The sequence below is a fragment of the Manduca sexta genome, chromosome 28 (genome assembly GCF_014839805.1).
Source record: "Manduca sexta isolate Smith_Timp_Sample1 chromosome 28, JHU_Msex_v1.0, whole genome shotgun sequence".
NCBI classification, from domain to species: Eukaryota; Metazoa; Arthropoda; class Insecta; order Lepidoptera; family Sphingidae; genus Manduca; species Manduca sexta.
The window spans coordinates 18,450,930-18,468,332 of record NC_051142.1 but is presented as its reverse complement, the minus strand read 5'-3'; the positions used below and the strand labels follow the sequence as shown (position 1 = coordinate 18,468,332).

The 17,403-nt window shown below is 34.8% G+C and overlaps 1 protein-coding gene across 1 annotated transcript in view; it reads right to left on the bottom strand.

Annotated features, from left to right (window-relative positions):
- The window catches only part of LOC115447925 (scavenger receptor class B member 1), a 110,941-nt gene that overhangs the window by 17,394 nt on the left and 76,144 nt on the right, over nucleotides 1–17,403 (bottom strand). Inside the window, exons 3-4 of the mRNA XM_037444390.1 lie at nucleotides 3,031–3,122; nucleotides 1,220–1,380 (exon numbers count right to left, since the gene is read on the bottom strand). Of these exons, the coding sequence (XP_037300287.1) occupies nucleotides 1,220–1,380; nucleotides 3,031–3,122 (253 nt within the window). The remainder of the gene's footprint in view (nucleotides 1–1,219; nucleotides 1,381–3,030; nucleotides 3,123–17,403) is intronic.

The window sequence follows — 17,403 nt, the reverse complement described above, 5'->3', positions numbered from 1 at the left end:
CATAGTTTTAGTTTTAACTTGTTTTTTATAGTTTTGATGTAATACAGTGATACATTAATAGGTCTGTAGGCTGCAATTCTTTATATACATGAATAAGCTCACACTTTTTATCCTTAGAGGTAGGCAGTTACTGATGGTAGGTCTCTCATATGAGAGAGACCGCCTGGGTGTGTACCACCGAAATGTCTATTTCTGTTGCCAAGCAACAGTGTGTAGACACTGTTGTGTTCCGGTTTGAAGGACATTGTAGCCAGTGTAACTACTGGACATAATAAGACTTAACATCTCATGTCTCAGGATGGCGAGCGCAGTGGAATACCAAACGATACTTTGTAATTCAAGGTGTTGGATGGTGTATATACTGTTTATGGGCGATTGTATCGCTTACGTAGTCATTAAAAGCAATAAAAAATAAAAAAGCACATCGAAACAGCAGTCACATTTCGAAAACTTTGTTTCTGTCCATGTTATAATAATCTTAGGCAACTTAAATTTTTTGATTGATTTTTTTGTAAATTGAAATGAATTGAAAAAGATTCATTGCTCATTAGGTTTTAGGGTTGTCATAACAAAAAAGTAGTTAAAAGCGGTTCCTAGTACTAATATACGAACCATCTATCCTTTCTTCCCTTAAAAGGCTATCATTTGAACTAACAAGTAACGTACTGAAATGTTTACGAAACATGTTAATGATGGATAGCGAAGTCATGTGATTTCCAATGTTTTGTCTCAAACGCGTCAATACAAATGCATTCAACTGACAAATTTGGAATGATTATGGTGTAAACTCTAAAGTAAAAACTAAACAAAATAATGGTTAAGCGTGAGTGTTTAATGTTACGGAATCATTAGTTAATAGCATGCAAGTCTCTTCTATAATTAGCCCCTTTTTCCTTATTTTACGTCAATTATCAAAACTGTCATTTAGTTCCTTGTAAAATAAATGCCGCGCCCTCTGACCAACTTCTAAAGGGCTTAATATTTATACTTATTTCAGGTTTAAGGGGCAAGCAGGGGTACACTTACATTTAGCCAGCCATATTAGGTTCTATTAATAGGAAAACATATTGTCACTTATCCATGAAATCCAAATTTCGCCATAGTATTATGGAAAAAGCCAAAAGGTCATGGAACCCCTGGTTTATTTTCTGGGGCACTGGTTTCTAACTAAGAACATAAGACACAATAGAACAGTTGATGAAGATTTTTCACAACTTACCTATACACAAAAGGTCCGACTTCCACCAGTTTTGGCTTTTCACCATTCTCTATAAATCCCTGGGGATTGGTAACGTTGAAGATGTAGACTTTGGTCAGTCTGTTCACTCCGGGTTTCTGCCAGTAACTGTAGCTTATTGAACCGTTCCAGAGCCTGAGTTCCTGTGGGAGACAATCATTAATAAATTTTATTAATATTATCTCGAATAATTAATATTAATATGTATAATTAACATTAAAAGTATTTACTTTGTTGTGTTTATGGAATCTATGTATGTATATAATCTATACTATATGAAGCTGAAGAGTTTGTTTCTTTGAACGCGCTAATCTCAGGATTTACTGGTTCGAAGTAAAAAATCTTTTAGTGTTAGATAGACAATTTATTAAAGGAGGTTATAGGCTATATAACATCCCCCTATGACCAAGAGCTAGTGTTAGAATAAAGTTCCAAATGTAAATTATATGCTTTGAACAAATAAATCAAGTTTATGGTTTTACGAGCCAAAAACCAAATAAATAAATTATGGCGTTTTTATATCTTTTAAATTTAGTTTAGTGCCACTTACATAGTTTCGATCGCATAGAAAACCTAACCTAATCTTAAATCCTACAAACAAGATAATATAATGACAGATCCACATCATCGTGGATTTGAAAATAATTAACCTGCAAATTGTTTTTATTATAGAGAACATAATTTTATTTATTTCCAGTTTTTATGTCATCAATCTGTCTGATATAAATCATTAGCGGACCAAAACGTTTATTTTTTTTAGAATGACATTATTTAGATCACGTTCATGGCTGTACGAAGTAATATTCTTTTGATTTATTTGCATTGGAAATTTGTAATCTGTCAGAATTCGAAATTCGAATTTGAGCCATACTAGTATTCATAATAATTATAAAGCTGTAGAGTTTGTTTTTTTGTTTGCTTGTTTGAACACACTAATCTCAGGAACTACTAAACCGATTTTGAATTGTTTTAATAGAAAGCTATATTACTCCTAATACTACTTATTATCCCGGAAGAACTTTCCCAAGCGGGCGGATTGGCAGGCAAAAGTTAGTACCAATATAAAAGTGAAGAATAAGTTAAACAATTCTTGTTATAATCTTAATTTTTTAACACCCACGATATAAACGAATTAAACAAACATATATTTTGTCTAGATGCCGAAATAAACACACAGGGTATATTTTTGATCGTCAGTATGAAATTCAGGACTGCAACTGAACTGCTCGGTCGCACCAAGAAATGGAATATTACTTCTAACACTATGTTTACTTATGTATTAGTGCAACTGTATCCGCCTCGAAATGCTTGATTATTTAACACATTAGCATAACACGCTTATAAGGTTTTGCCGAAATGTTTAGCAACAAAATATATTTTTATCTATAGATATTACGAGTGTTTTGTTTTTGATTTTTTAATTATTAGAGCATTAATATAATATTACGATGGAATCATAAAAATAAATAATATAGCGGATAAAGTGTTAATCTATTTCATTACTAGAATAATCGGTTGCGTTATGCATGAGTTCGATTTGTGGCATCGCTTTGTCTATTTTTTTAATAAGATATATTTTTTGTCTTTTTTTAAATTTTATTTCTCTGTTTCGCTTGTTTGTTTGTTATGTGTATGTAACTTATGTTTGTTGCAAAATATTTTTCTTTTCTTTCTTTCTTTTTTCTTTTCAATAAACAGCAAGCAAATATCGACCATGATACTCGACCTGAGGATCGGACATGCGGTTTTGCAAACACGTCGTTACTTTAATAATGAGTTAAAAGATAACTTACCCTAAATATGATATAATCCAGCCAGGGTACGAAGGACAGAATGATTCCGAGCACGACAGTGCATATACTGAACATAATCACAGCGACACGACCTGGAACAAATGATAAATATGTCAGTATACATCTTTGGAACTTTGTCTTATGCGCGAGAGTTCCTATAGGCTTTGGTGGCTAAGCTCCGAGTATTTGATTTTGGACATATTTTATATCTATCCGAATAGCGACCACCGTACACGGGACGTTGAAACCCCCATAGTGGCCCACGTAAGAATCGTGTACCGGGATCAGCCTGTGTATATCCGGTCCCTACATAATTGTGTCGACTGCCGAGGGGTAATCATCTCTCGTCAATCGACATTATATTGGACCTCACTCCACTTACCATTAGGTGCAGGGAGATCACATTACTGTGTATCTGTAAAATAAAGGAGTCAATACTTTTAATGTCATTCAATATGAATGATATGTAATAATTCACAGCATTTGTATTGTTCACAATTTTGAAATATATTATAGTCAGTATAATTACTGGGTATTATTCCATAATGTCGAGTGCTGTGATGTTCTTTTGTTACTATTTTCTGACTATTTATTGATCCGCCACTCCATTGTTTGATTATCTTCTGAATAGATGATGGAAATATCTCCTGCGCGGACGTAGAGATGGGCTAATAACTGTCACGTGACGTGTGACGTCACAATTAAGACACCATGACGAAGCGTTTAAGAAAACGTGACTTACCGTTAGATACAGACGATTAACTCGACCATAAACATATTTAATTACTGTCTTCAAGTTAGAAGAAGTCGCGGGTTGTAAGCTTTATAGTTCACATGAAATCTTTTTGAACTCTTACGTAGTCTTCTTCATGTTTTCTTGTATCGTGGGAATGATAAGTTAGTTATATACTAGTTTAACAAGTCTTCTAGCAAGATTTTTAAATTTCTACCGAATTCGGACCGTTTCATATAATTATTATCAATATTTTTTACAACACTGAATGACAAGATGAGCCAATGGATCTCCTGGTAGTAAACGCTACATCTCATTTAGGTTATATCTTCACGTAAAACTTTGAACGATGGAATTCTGCGTGTCAATATGTTGAACTTGACGTCTTGAGATATTAGATGTTACTTGGACACTTGACGATCCCTTCCTAACCGAATTGCGGCTACGGCGGCCAATCTCAACGGAGGTCAGCCAAGTACGCAGGAGATATTATAGTGCTCAAGTGTGTGCGCAATACACAAGCACTCTCTCCTGCCCGGTGAAACGGCAACCCGACATGATTGGAGACAGATCAAGCGCAGGACTAAAGACTTTGCGTGCTTTTCGAGGCATGGGGTTATCACCCTACCAACTTGATTGATTGATTGATTCATTCCGAGCTGCCACTGATTAATTTTTAAAGAAAAAAAACCCAGTTATTTTACTTATTCTTAGGCGATATGGCCTTAGCCGTTTACTCATCTTAACGGTTATACATACTTTACTCTAAATAAGTTATACATACAGCTGGACGAAACACTTAAATTTTAATAATTACTTCCATAGTGAACCTAAAGGGTAGACAATACCTGTTTGTTATTTTGTCTTTACAGGTATTATCACTATCAAAGATGTAAATTAAGTAAAATTAACACTATTATGTTAATTTTAACACTACAATGGTTATTAACGTATTGTCTTTTTGTGAGTATTTTAGTATGTCCAAATCTGAGAAATACTAAAAAACGCGGAGATTGCGATAACGTTAATTAGTGCGTACACTCTTGCTAATTCACCTACATTCTTCAACTTGGTAGCAAAAATATGACAGACATTTCGGAGAGCTGCTACTGCGTGGACTATTTTGACACGTTAAATACTAATTGCAAAAGTAAAGTTGCTCATTCGGGATCGCTGACGCATGAAGCTGATGTTTTCTGACTTCCAACAAAGTTGTTGCCGATTAACACGCCGATAACAAAGCCGATATGGTCGTCCGGGCCGAGTTGCTGAAATTTAGTGACTTAAATCTCTGTCAGTTTTGTAATAGTGAAGTGTTTCTCGATAATAAATTGACGTCTGCAGGGCGTGTTGACATTAAAAAAGGCCGGCATTATTGTGACGACTAGGGATCATCTTTTGAATCGACATTTTATTTAGACCCTACTTACCATCACGTCCAATATAAAAAAAGTTGGTTTCTGCGCGTATCGCTTTAGTCGTCTAAAGTCACTTTGTATAATAATAATATAAAATAGCAAATAAAGATCTCTGAGCAGTTTACGTATTCATTAACAAAATAGTTTTATATTTATTTTCGTAAACGGGGAAAAACTCGTGCAAAAGATACAAAACTAAAAACGTCCTTTTGCATTTCAACCTCAGAACATTAAATAAACATGTAAAATAGTTCTCTAATTATAAAAAAGTATATGTATAAATATTTGAATTATTAAAAATACTTTATTAACATTTAACGGGTGTAGGTATTATGCAAATCTAGTGACGGAAATAGTTATGAAGTTGGTTGCGGCAAGCCATTAATGTTATTTATATATATTTTTTATATATTAACTTGTACAGTTTGTACACTTGAATGATGTTAGATAGTGGTGTGTGTGGAGAGATGTAACCGAAGACGGAATAGTACCGATTAATTATATTTTTACGTTATAAAGTTTAAGTTGGTAACTCCTCTTTTCGAATACGTTGTTTTCAAATCCGCGGCATGTACTGGGTGTTAATTATTGGCAAACATATATATACCTATTGATATTTTCGCGTGCGTTGTATCGTTCGTCACGCCACGTCAGCAAACAAGTGCAGTTTAGACGACATAAACTTATGTTCACTGCTCTCTTCATATTTTAAAACAGTTGGTGAAGCTCGGCATTGAAAACAGTGAAAAATATTTCCATTGTGTACTTTTTAGGGGTAAAATAAAGCCTATACGCTAATCTATGACATGGCCTATGTATGTGTTATGTTTCATCTCAATCTGTTCAGCAGTTTCTCTGCTTACTTGTAACAAACATTCAAATATATTTACAAACTTTCTCACTTCGCACCTATTATTAGGGAAGTTTAAGCCCCACCACGCTAACCTAGTGTGGGTTCATAGACGAAATCCATACAAATAATTCTTAGGTATAATTACTTTACGATATTTTCCTTTATCGTAAAATATCGATTAACAGTGAAAACACAAGTGCCGAAGGGTCCCTATAAACCGATTCTTGCCGTCTTCCCTTTTGCAATTTATATAAAATCTCACTACGTTTTAACGATTTTCAGACCGTATTTATGCATATTAGTAGTATCTATATGTTGTGTCGGGTTTCCTTTCGGAAAATTTTACCTTTCGCCCCTAGGAAATACATATTTTGCTTCTAAGTTCAGACAATTTTTGAATCCACATTATTGAATTCTAAGCTAGCTATTTCACTTCTACGGTGGCGTAGTTGTATCGCGTTCGCGGTACGACGATCGCCCTGTGATCCTGGGTACGAATCCCGGGTTGGGTATAGTAGTATAAGGCTTCCTGCTTGGTATCAGCTTCGAGTCGCGAATTTGTGCCCGATAAAGAGATAGGCCCGCCCCCATCGCCTCATGGGACGGAACACACATGGCGAAACGTGGATGCCCTGGTTACACCTCTGCCTATCCCTTCGCGGATAAAGGCGTGATGTGTTTCGTTAGTAATTATTTTTATTAACTATATAAAGATAAGAGAATATGCAGGAGTTCTATCAAACACCGGATATTAAAGATTAAAGATAATATTTTATTGCAACCACTATTAATAACAAGGTTTTGATTTGCATTACGGCTGTGTTTACATCGTGTTTGTGTTCAATAAACGAGGTTAAGTTTCTGTGTTTGTTTATATGTTATCTCTAGAGGTATTGAATCCATTCTGAAATTTATTTTACTAATTAAAAGCTACTATATTGCTATATTACTGGTGCCAGGATATATAAATTTATATTATCCGCCCGCATATCGACCACCGTGCACAAGGTGTTAAAAACCAGCCATAGTAGCCCACGTAAGTGTGTTGCGTTCCTGGATCAACCTGTGTATATCCGGTTCCAAGAGGCCGGCATAATTGTGTCGACTGCCGAGGGGTAATCATCTCTCATCAGTCGATTGGACTCCACTCCATTTACCATCAGGTGCAGTGGTCATTTTTCCGTGCCCGCGTTAAAAAAAGAATGCTATATAGGCTGTATATTATTTTCATAACTTTTAATGCGAGATAAACTCTCATTAGCATTATCCGCTCTGAATCGATTCTGAAAGTTCTTTTACTAAATCCTTACCTCTAAATCAATGTTCCTTAATAAATGATGTATATAATTTTGATTTGATTTCTTTATTTTTGGTAAGGGCTTAATTTATTATTTTAAAGGTATGTAAGGTTATAAAAACGTTCTCTTCTGTAACTCGTACCATTCGTCGGTAATTTGCTACTTCCTTTGACCTGAAAGCTAAGATCTAGGGGTTTTATTTACTAGTATAACTTACTAATTGCTAATTTACATCTTTATTATAAGTTTTATTAATGCAGGTGAACACTGTTAGGTCAGTTTCTTGAAACTGAAAACATACAAAACTATATTGTACTGAGCACTGAATGTAGAGGAACGCTGTAAACATATTTGTCTACGGGATAAACCCGGCTCGACCGGGGTATTACCACTGTCTCACAGAAAATGAACGGAAGTGACAATTTGCTGTTGCGTTTGGTATGGTGAGTGAAATTTCTAGAGTCCCGAAAGTCCTTTCATTCCCTCTCGTTTGAGGCAGGTAGCCTGTATGTTCCTTCTAGTATTGTGGGTGTTCATAGGCAGTGAAGATGACTGCATCATAGAGCTCCCTTGGCCTTCCAATACAAATAAAAAGTAGAGGCGCGACATAACACTGATAATGCTTTTTGTATTTTATTATAAATAGCCTGTGATATTTCGCACTATGTGCCAAGGGAGTGGCGTTAGACCGACTTCACCTCAAATTATAATTTAACAGCCAATTAATATTTAATAAAAAAAAAGTATTTATTCAACCTGAGACGAGAAGTGAATATTGTGCAATATAATCTGTTATCTTCCTTCAGTCTTTAACCTACAGCGAAGGTGTTGGTGGTGGTACATACATCTGTCATATGTGAGAGTCCGCCTGGGTAGGTACCACCGCAATGTCTATTTATGCCTCCAAGCAGCAGTGTGTAGTCACTGTTGTGTTTCGGTTTGAAGGACATTGTAGGCAGTGTAAATATTGGGCATAATAAGACTTAACATCGCATATCTCAGGATGGCGAGCGCAGTGGAATACCAAACAATATTTTGTAATTTAAAGTGTTGGATCGTGTTTCTACTATTTATAGGCATTGTATCTCTTACTGTTAGACAATCAGCAAGCTCGTCTCGTCATTCAAGGCAATAAAAAATAAAGTAAATATAAGTTAGGAACCAATTAGAAACATTAATTGACCCTAATCAATTATATTGCTAATCCACGTGCAAAAAATAACAATAAAAGCCATAAAATATTCTAATTAAAGCATTAAGAGGTTTTATATACCGCATAATAACAATAATTGTAATGCGAAAATAACAATTACTACTGTAATACCGGGAAAGAACATTTGACCCGCGACCTCTGGTTTCCACGACTAAGTTGTTCGTTAGTGAGCACTATGGCGGACATTACGCGGAAAAACAACGTCATTTTTACTTATAATATGTTATGGATACATTTGTACACGCCCGATAGCGCCTCCACTGCACCTGATGCTGACCAGATTGGGGTTTAAATAGACTGTCGACTGACAAGTGATGATCATCCGTTGCCAGTCGACATAATTATGCTGGTTTATTTGAATGTAAAGCTTTGTAAAACTCTAGTCAATTAGGATAAATATATTCTATGAAGTCGTAAATAGCAAATATAATTAAGCGGGCACACGGCATAACCTAACCTAACCGTAGTCCCTTTCCTTCCCCGATTCAGTATCTTCATTATGTACTAGCGACCTAGCTCGGCACTTCTGGTAATCCGCCCGCTAGCAAGACGACTATAACCAAAAAAATAATTACAATCGCTCCAGCCCTTTTGGGGCCTACAGAGAACAAACGCACATTTATTTTCATATATATTGTGATAATTAACTTGACATTAGTATGGCCCCTGTAAATAAAGACTTAGTTAAGTAATGCATCGTACAAATGAGATTGTCCAGTAAAGTACATGTCAACTGGTTTGCAACATTGTAAATAAATAAGTACCGGTAACAATTTATCGTGAATAATTATTAGCGCATTACGGACTGTGACGGCGCAGAAACATGGTAGATATTTGGACTAAGGTTAAACTGTGCGGCCATTTATAGAACTTTGTACCTCGATAGAATATAATGCCTCAATAAAGTATACTAAACATTTGCATAGAGTGACCGATACTAAAAAAACCTAAAAACACCACTGAAAAAGCATCTCTTACTTGGACGCCTTACTTGAAATAAGTATTTATTTTAGTTATTTCGGTTTAAAAACCAAACTACTAAACAAATTTTAAAACATTTCCATGGGAATAATTTGAATGTACTTTTAAGTAAAAAATAATTTTACAAATCTTTCTCGCCATTGTAATATTTTTACTGTATTTATAATTAGCGTTACATCAGATAAGTATCAATCTAGAAGGAGAACAGCGCGGTTCAAACATAGATTATGCTACTATATGAAGAGAATTTTTCGGAGCGGCATACTTTTAATCAGAAATACATTTCAACACACCACATTCGTATTAAACAAATGATCAAAAAATCGGAAAACAAAAATGGTATGTACATATATTTGGCCAAAATATTTGTCATTCATTGATGATTTTTGGCACAATGTTAGCAGAGGTAAAGACGAATACTTGGTGTCATTTAGTACCGCAACGTAAAGATGCTCTGTATCTTTGTATACACTTTGATTTTCGTCTCGACCAGCCGGACTCGAAATTATTTTTATTCGAACCATAAAGACGTCTTAATTATGAATTATAATGCCTCGGGCGACGACGTATATTTTAAATGTTTAAAATTTAATAAAAAAAAACCATTTATTTTATTTTAAAACTATTCACAATTAACTGATTGATTTTTTAAGTGTTAGTAGTATGGAGTACAAGCGATCTTGCGAAAGATTTCTTTAGTTTTAATGAGGTTTTTGAAGTTAGATTTTACACTTCCGACTCCTCAGCGAGCTGTTGGTTGAATATAACCACTGCAGGATATAGAAAAAAACAGCAATGTTTTTCCTACTTTTTCCCACGATTTATAAATTATATAATTTAAAGTAATTTAAGAAGCAATAAAAAATATAGTACAATATCCGTAATCACTATTGTTTCTCGTAATATAGTTATTTTTTATGGATACTAAGAGACAATTGCTTTGTCTCCACGTCAAGCCACAATGACAATAATAACTGAGATAATGTGACTTGATGTAACAAGTTAATTGTTTTTTTTTTCAACGAAATCATTGGTAAGGTCAGTGCTGTTAAAAAATCTGTTTCTAACCGCAGTTTACGTTTGAAGGATGTTTTAACTAATTTAATTTTAGGACATTGTGAGATTGAAATCAAACTATTGTACGGATTTTATAGCGGTTTTTTATATTGCAATTCTCTCCTGACGTTTCGAAGAGTGCAGTGTTCATAATCACGAGGGGAACTGAGGTGTTGGTCTTCCGAAAAGTCAAAGTTACAATATCTACCCGCATTTTAGAATTATACAATGTAGATAGATATCGTAATTTGGCTTTGTGAGAGGCTTAACATTTACTGTTTGCATACCAGGCGAGCCATATGCTAATCTAGTCATTGAATTTTACCCGCAATTATTACGGAATCGAATAACGAACCTACCAGCTGATAGTTACAGAACTACTGGGCTTCCATTGAGACGAACACCATAGCAAATATTGTACTATGGAAGAATATCAGACCACCATTCCCAATTCTTTCAGCGCCATTTATTCGTAACTGGAAACACGTAATCTCTATAATTGTCTATGACTTTCGAGAAGTCCGGGGCTTTCCACTGTGCTGTCACGTTTTGTAAGCCTCGCCTTGACCTACAGATCGTTCGGTGAGATAAAGATGGCCGCTCATCGCGCGACTCGTTCGATTTTAATCAGTGATTTGTAGACTAAAAATCAATATTTTTATCAGTGATATAGTGACTGAAAGGGCGTCATTGGTTTGTGGACACTTTCATCCCCAGGACAGAAAGTTTGTATGCGTTTTTATATATAAAACATATTGGAATTTGTGCTCTTTGCGGCGATATCTTACATGCTTATTATAATTATTGTAATTTTATTAACAATGTTCTCAGCGTTATGATTTAGTGTCTCATGTTGTCTATGTTATTTATTTAAATAAAACAAGATAATTCGTTCCTTGTCACTGAATATATCGTAGGTATAACTTATAAACATTTTAGGAAAAAATATATCGATCATAGGGTCACAATTATTGTATATTACGGTACATCTTACAATATACATAAATGCCTTGTAAAAACACTAGATATGTAAACAAAACTAAGATATCGCATAATATACAAACAGCTGTGTATTGTCGTATTAAAAAATACTAAAATTTTGAAAGTGGAACTACAAGCCGATTTGTCCGTTAATGAACAGCTAGCTTTAGCGTCAAACCCAAAGCCGTTATAATGACTTGTGAAAAGATGAATAGAATCAAGCGGCGAAAGGTTTTTAACAGAACTAACGCTCAAGTGTCAGCGTCATTGACATAGTGTCTTAAATCTGCTCGTTCGCGTAAAATGGGTACAAGTTTTTATATAATTTAGGGCCTCTTTCACAATGTTTGTGTAAATTCGCCAGTTAACTTATTAGATAGATCTATTTGAATTGTATTTGGAAGCATAATTGATAATTAATTTTGTATTTGTCTTATAATACATGGTCGTTTCGATATTGCGTTAATAAATGAAACCAAATACTTGTCTTTAGTATAGCTAACGCTGTTCAAAAAATTATCAATTAATAATAAATATTCACCAAAAATATCAGTTTTACTTTTCCGATTTATTGAATTAATTTTGTAGTTTAGTGCGGATATGACGCGTGCGTAAATGTATTATTGATTGAAAGTATGTTTTTCCCGCTGTGAAGAATTTACTTAGAGTAGTAGAAGATGCATTAGGGCGTGTAAAATTAAAACATTTTTTATTTTTTAAACACTTTTTTATTTAACATCTACGGTTCGAGTAAATTGTTATTTTAAAGAAGATAACTATGTGGTTTCATTTCATGACGCAATGTCAAAATGATCTTGTATATACGAAAAGTAGCAATCACTCCTTTATGTGAACAGGCTCTTAATGAGGAGACGAGCCAATCCCTCGTTTAATACGCGCCTGTTCGTAAATAATAGCAATAATAGGCCATAGAATCTGATCATTAATTGCGAATTGCAATAAGTTATCAGTATTTATATCATACGAAGTAGAAATCATTCAGTTGTGAATTAATTAAAAAATATTTTTAAATACTATTCAACAACTAAGTCTTGCTCGCGGCTTCGCCTTCGTGAAGGAGTTTTCCGGGTAAAAAGTCCCGCTATATAATTCCCGGGGTAGAAAGTAGTCTATAAACTTTCCAAGGTCTTAAACTATCTCCATACTAAATTTAATAAAATTTCGTTCAGTAGATTTTGGGCAATTCGATCACATACAGACAGAAAAAAGGACTTTGTTTTATAATATGTATAAATGTCGAATACAATTTCACAATATCAGAAAGGAAAAAACTATGAAGACTTAAAAGAAAATTGCGTTGTATAACCTTCAGCTTCTCCAGCACACGATCTAAATGTCATGTCAGTTTTGAACAATATATTACACTAGTTTTATCTTCCAGTCTTACATTTGGTAATAATTGTACCTATCACGTATTGTTGGTAATTTTAACAGATTTTATGAGTTTTACGTGATTTGAACGTGTATTAGTTAAATGCGACATTTATTAGATCTTTTATTTCAGTATTGTTATAAAAAACAAAATAAAAGCTAAAAATTAAGGCCTCTAAAACTTTGGAAACGAATTTTATCTTGAAAATGACTATTTTTGTTTTTTTTTTTAATCTTCATTTTTATATAGGACTTTTGTCAGTGACTATGACACTTCCCTAAAGGACTAATACATATTATATCGGCATCAAACAATATTCTTGTATAAATGTTATTTTTTTCTTTTTTTTCGCCTGTGTTCTAGAGGCTAAAGGGAATCCGACACAACATATATGTATTATGCATGAATGTGGTGTGCAAATCGTTCTGATGATAATTAGATTATACATAAAGTCTACATAAAGGTAAGCCGGTAAGAATCGTGTGATATGGACTCTTCGCCAATGCAGTGTTCTATTGTGGAATGACTGATAAGTCGCTGTAGAGTATAGTGTTTGTGTATGTATGTGTCGCAGCCAAAAGTTAGAGCCTCGTTATTTGATACGATGAAAATGCCTTAACTATAAGTGTTAAGGTATAAATTAGTAGTTTAATTTTTATAACTCCAATCGTGGTCTATCGTGGGTAAGTAAATAGCATAGCCTGATCGTGTCGCCAGCCTTATACAGGCACTGTAGTGTTCTTAACTGTACGTATTATATCCACCACCACTCGTCTTCACATAGCTAAAGTGTCGGAGTATTATTACTCTAATAATGTTTTAAACAAAAAGTAATGCGTGGTCAAACATAAAATATACGCGTCGAATTGAGAACCTCCGCCGTGTTTTCGTTAAATATAATCTTTTATGTTTGGTTGCCAAATAGGTGTCTATAAAAATAAACTTAAAATTAAGTTACTTCATAAAATTTGCGAAAAACGGTGTGTGGGCCTATAAAATTTGAGGGTTGCCCTCGGTTTCTCCAGGATCTAATCCTCAGACCCTGACTTGGTGACTATGAGACAACTTCAGAAGAATCTCCTTTCGAACAAAAAAAAGAATTGTTGAAATCGGTGCACAATAGGCGGAGCAATCGCGTAACAAACACACAAAAAAAACAGTCGTATTGAGGACCTCCTCCTTTTTTTGAGGTCGGTTAAAAAAACTAAATATAAGCCTATAGATAGAACACGCGGCTTTGTCCCTAGATTGGTGATCAGAGGTACTGCTAGAACACTTTTCCCTCCTAATGTATCCGTGTGTTCCGTCCAATTACCTGACAGTTAAAAGCCTATCATATATTGGGCATTAATTCTAAACTCCGGGCTGATGCTGAGTAGAGAAATCAAATATCCCTGTTCCTATGCCACTTAGGCGGTTAATAATGTGACTCAATAGAACCTTCTATAGTATGAGTGTGCTGCGGACCCATTTGTAACAGATAAAGACTAATGGAGATTCCAACAGGCCGGCATAATTGTGTCCACTGCCGAGGGGTAATCATCTCTCGTCAATTGATATTCTATTGGTTCCTACTCTATTTACCAGGTGCAGCCGGGTCATTTTTTTGTGCCCATAAAAAAGCAGGACCTAGCAGACCCTACCTTCTCTATCTATCGCCTTTAGAGCCCTCATCATCCATGGTTTTCGTGACGTCGGTTTTTAGTGTCAATCGCCTCAGTTACTCCTTTCAAGTTCAAAGACATCTTTCTATTATTTATGGAAAGGTGGTGCCACCAGCTATTTTTTATCTTTTATTTCTATAAAAACACGGAACAGACTTGCAGATCTTTAACGTGCGAAGCTGACCTTGCGACCTTCAAAATAGCCTAACATTATAATTATTTTTTCTATCTGTCAAACAATACTACTTATTCAAAGATTTCTATTCAAACGTCTAATGGCTGAAGCTTCCCTGTTTTTTAGTTTCGAAAAACATAATTTAAATAATTAGTGATTGAATTTGTTTTTGTTACTTCAATGGAAGTTTATGTTAAATATTATATAGTCAGGGGCCGCATTCTGTCTTCGGGGGATATCCGTCTTTTTGCAATTACAGGCTTCAATCTCGTGGTAGCTTTGATAGTAAATAGCAAATTTTTTAAAGCTTCTATACACTTATCGAAACTGCTCTTTAGAACGCCCTTAATTGCAAAAAGACGGACATGTCCCCGTAGATAGAACACTGCTCCTTAACAAACAGCAAATTCATACGCAGTAGATGATAAGTAGGTACTGTTGTAGAGGTGAAACATTGGATAAGGTGTCATTTGTTGCAGCGAAGATGATTCATTTAGCAATGCCAATTAGTTAAATACATTTTAACCGACTTCAAACAATGGAGGAGGTTTTAAACTTGACTATGTTTTTTTTGTATTTGTTACTTCTAAACATTTGACTGGCTAAACCGATTTTGATGATTAATTTAAATTTTGATTAGTTATCGACTTTAAAATTGGTAACCAGTATATATGTAATGTTAAATTATTTTTTCGTTTTAGTGGTTTTTTAATATTTATTCATAGACAACATTGTTAGTTTGCTGCTATCATTTTGTACCTAAACCTCTATACAGCGTCTAATACTCGAACCTACTACTCAACGTCCACTAGGCTAGGCAGGTCATTGCCGTCAAACGGTACACACTTCCTAAAGCATGAGTTATGCCTCGGAACACAAAAACCAACACAAAAGATATCATTTTGGCCACCTGCCATTACTGACAAAGGAAACTTGTACACATAAACTGTAGACTTGACATACCTGGCTGCGGTAGGTAGGATTGAAAGCATTATAATAATAATAATATCAGCCCTGTATTATATACTTGCCCACTGCTGAGCACGGGCCTCCTCTACTACTGAGAGGGATTACCTCTACTATTGAAAGCATTAAATAAATAATAAAACCAAACTACCGAAGCGATCTTGAAAAAAAAATTATGGGACCAATCTGGAGAGAAATTCTTTCGAATAAAAAAAGAATTTTCTAAATCGGTTCATAAATGAGCGAGTTCTGAGGTAACAAACATACAAAAAAAATAATAATAATAAAAATAAAAAAAAAAAAAATTCACGTCGAATTGATAACCTCCTCCTTTGTTTTGAAGTCGGTTATAAAAAATAAAACACTATATATTATTTCATTTATTTATTTAATGTAGTATGTTGTAGGCGAACAAAGTTACACTTATGATACGTCAAAACAATTTATAAGAATAATAATTATTTTTCTGAATAACACTCAAGATCACTTATGTAACTACGGATATTTTAAATTAGGGATAAAATTCTTACGAAATACAAGGCATAAGATATAACAAAGTACTCAGCTCGGGTTGGCTAACCCGTCGCGATCCTCACCGGTGAGGACACGAGCCCTAGCCTAGCTAACTTACTAGCCTTTAGGTTTTGTCGATAAACATTTGTTATCAATAAGCTAATCAGTGCTATTTTAAATGATTTGATTGATGCATGCTGCAGATTGAATCAAGGGCGGTTATGCGCATCTATTTCAGTGCAATAAAATGCCGTCCCGTATGCGCCGAAAAAGGCCAGCGCGTGTTTTTTGGCATGCTGGTGTAGGGTGTACAGAGGTTAGGGACTCGGTCTAATGCTCGTTCAGGTGATGCTATACTCCCGAGTCGACATTGGGCCGTAAGACCGGTCAAACCAACCCTTCCACCCACCCCCTATGGCAGATTTTAACAATTAGTGTACGGTGGTCGCTATCACGGTGGATATACAATATATCCACCACCAGCAAATGAATGACATAAGCACGTCGCTGACTGTAAGCGATACGTCCGTAAACAGTAACAACTGCGTAACACTCCACTGCTCTCGTCATAGTGCGAAGTAAAACCTGTATTATTTCTCAAGTCCACAATATTTAAGACTTACCAATTACTATGCCCTCAACCTTGGAGATTCAAGATAATAAAATACCTATAGTAAACATTACGAACTGGCAACGGCAGCCTATACATTCTCCTTGATGGTTAGACGACTGCGAAAAAGGTGTGTAATGTTTATTTTTTTTTTCTTTTGTTATTTTTTTTTTTTGATATAACAGTCTTCTTGGCGCAAGTGGGTGAACCAACCAGGTGATATTTGGACGGTGTACAACATCATTCAGTGAGATAATGATTTATTATGTTTAAGCGAATGTTAGACATTAAAATTAAACTATTTTTGGGGGGACTGTCCCCCCGTGACCACGAAGGCAGCCTTCGAAACGTCGGGAGAAAACTAAAATATTAAAACCGCGATAAAATCCGGAAAATAGTTTAATTTTAAAATCATTCAGTGAGGCAAAATTGAGATTTGGTGAGCTGATAAAAAGTTAATCATAAAGTTTCCGCACTATACTGAATATGGTAGATATTCAGGAAATATCCTACTTATAT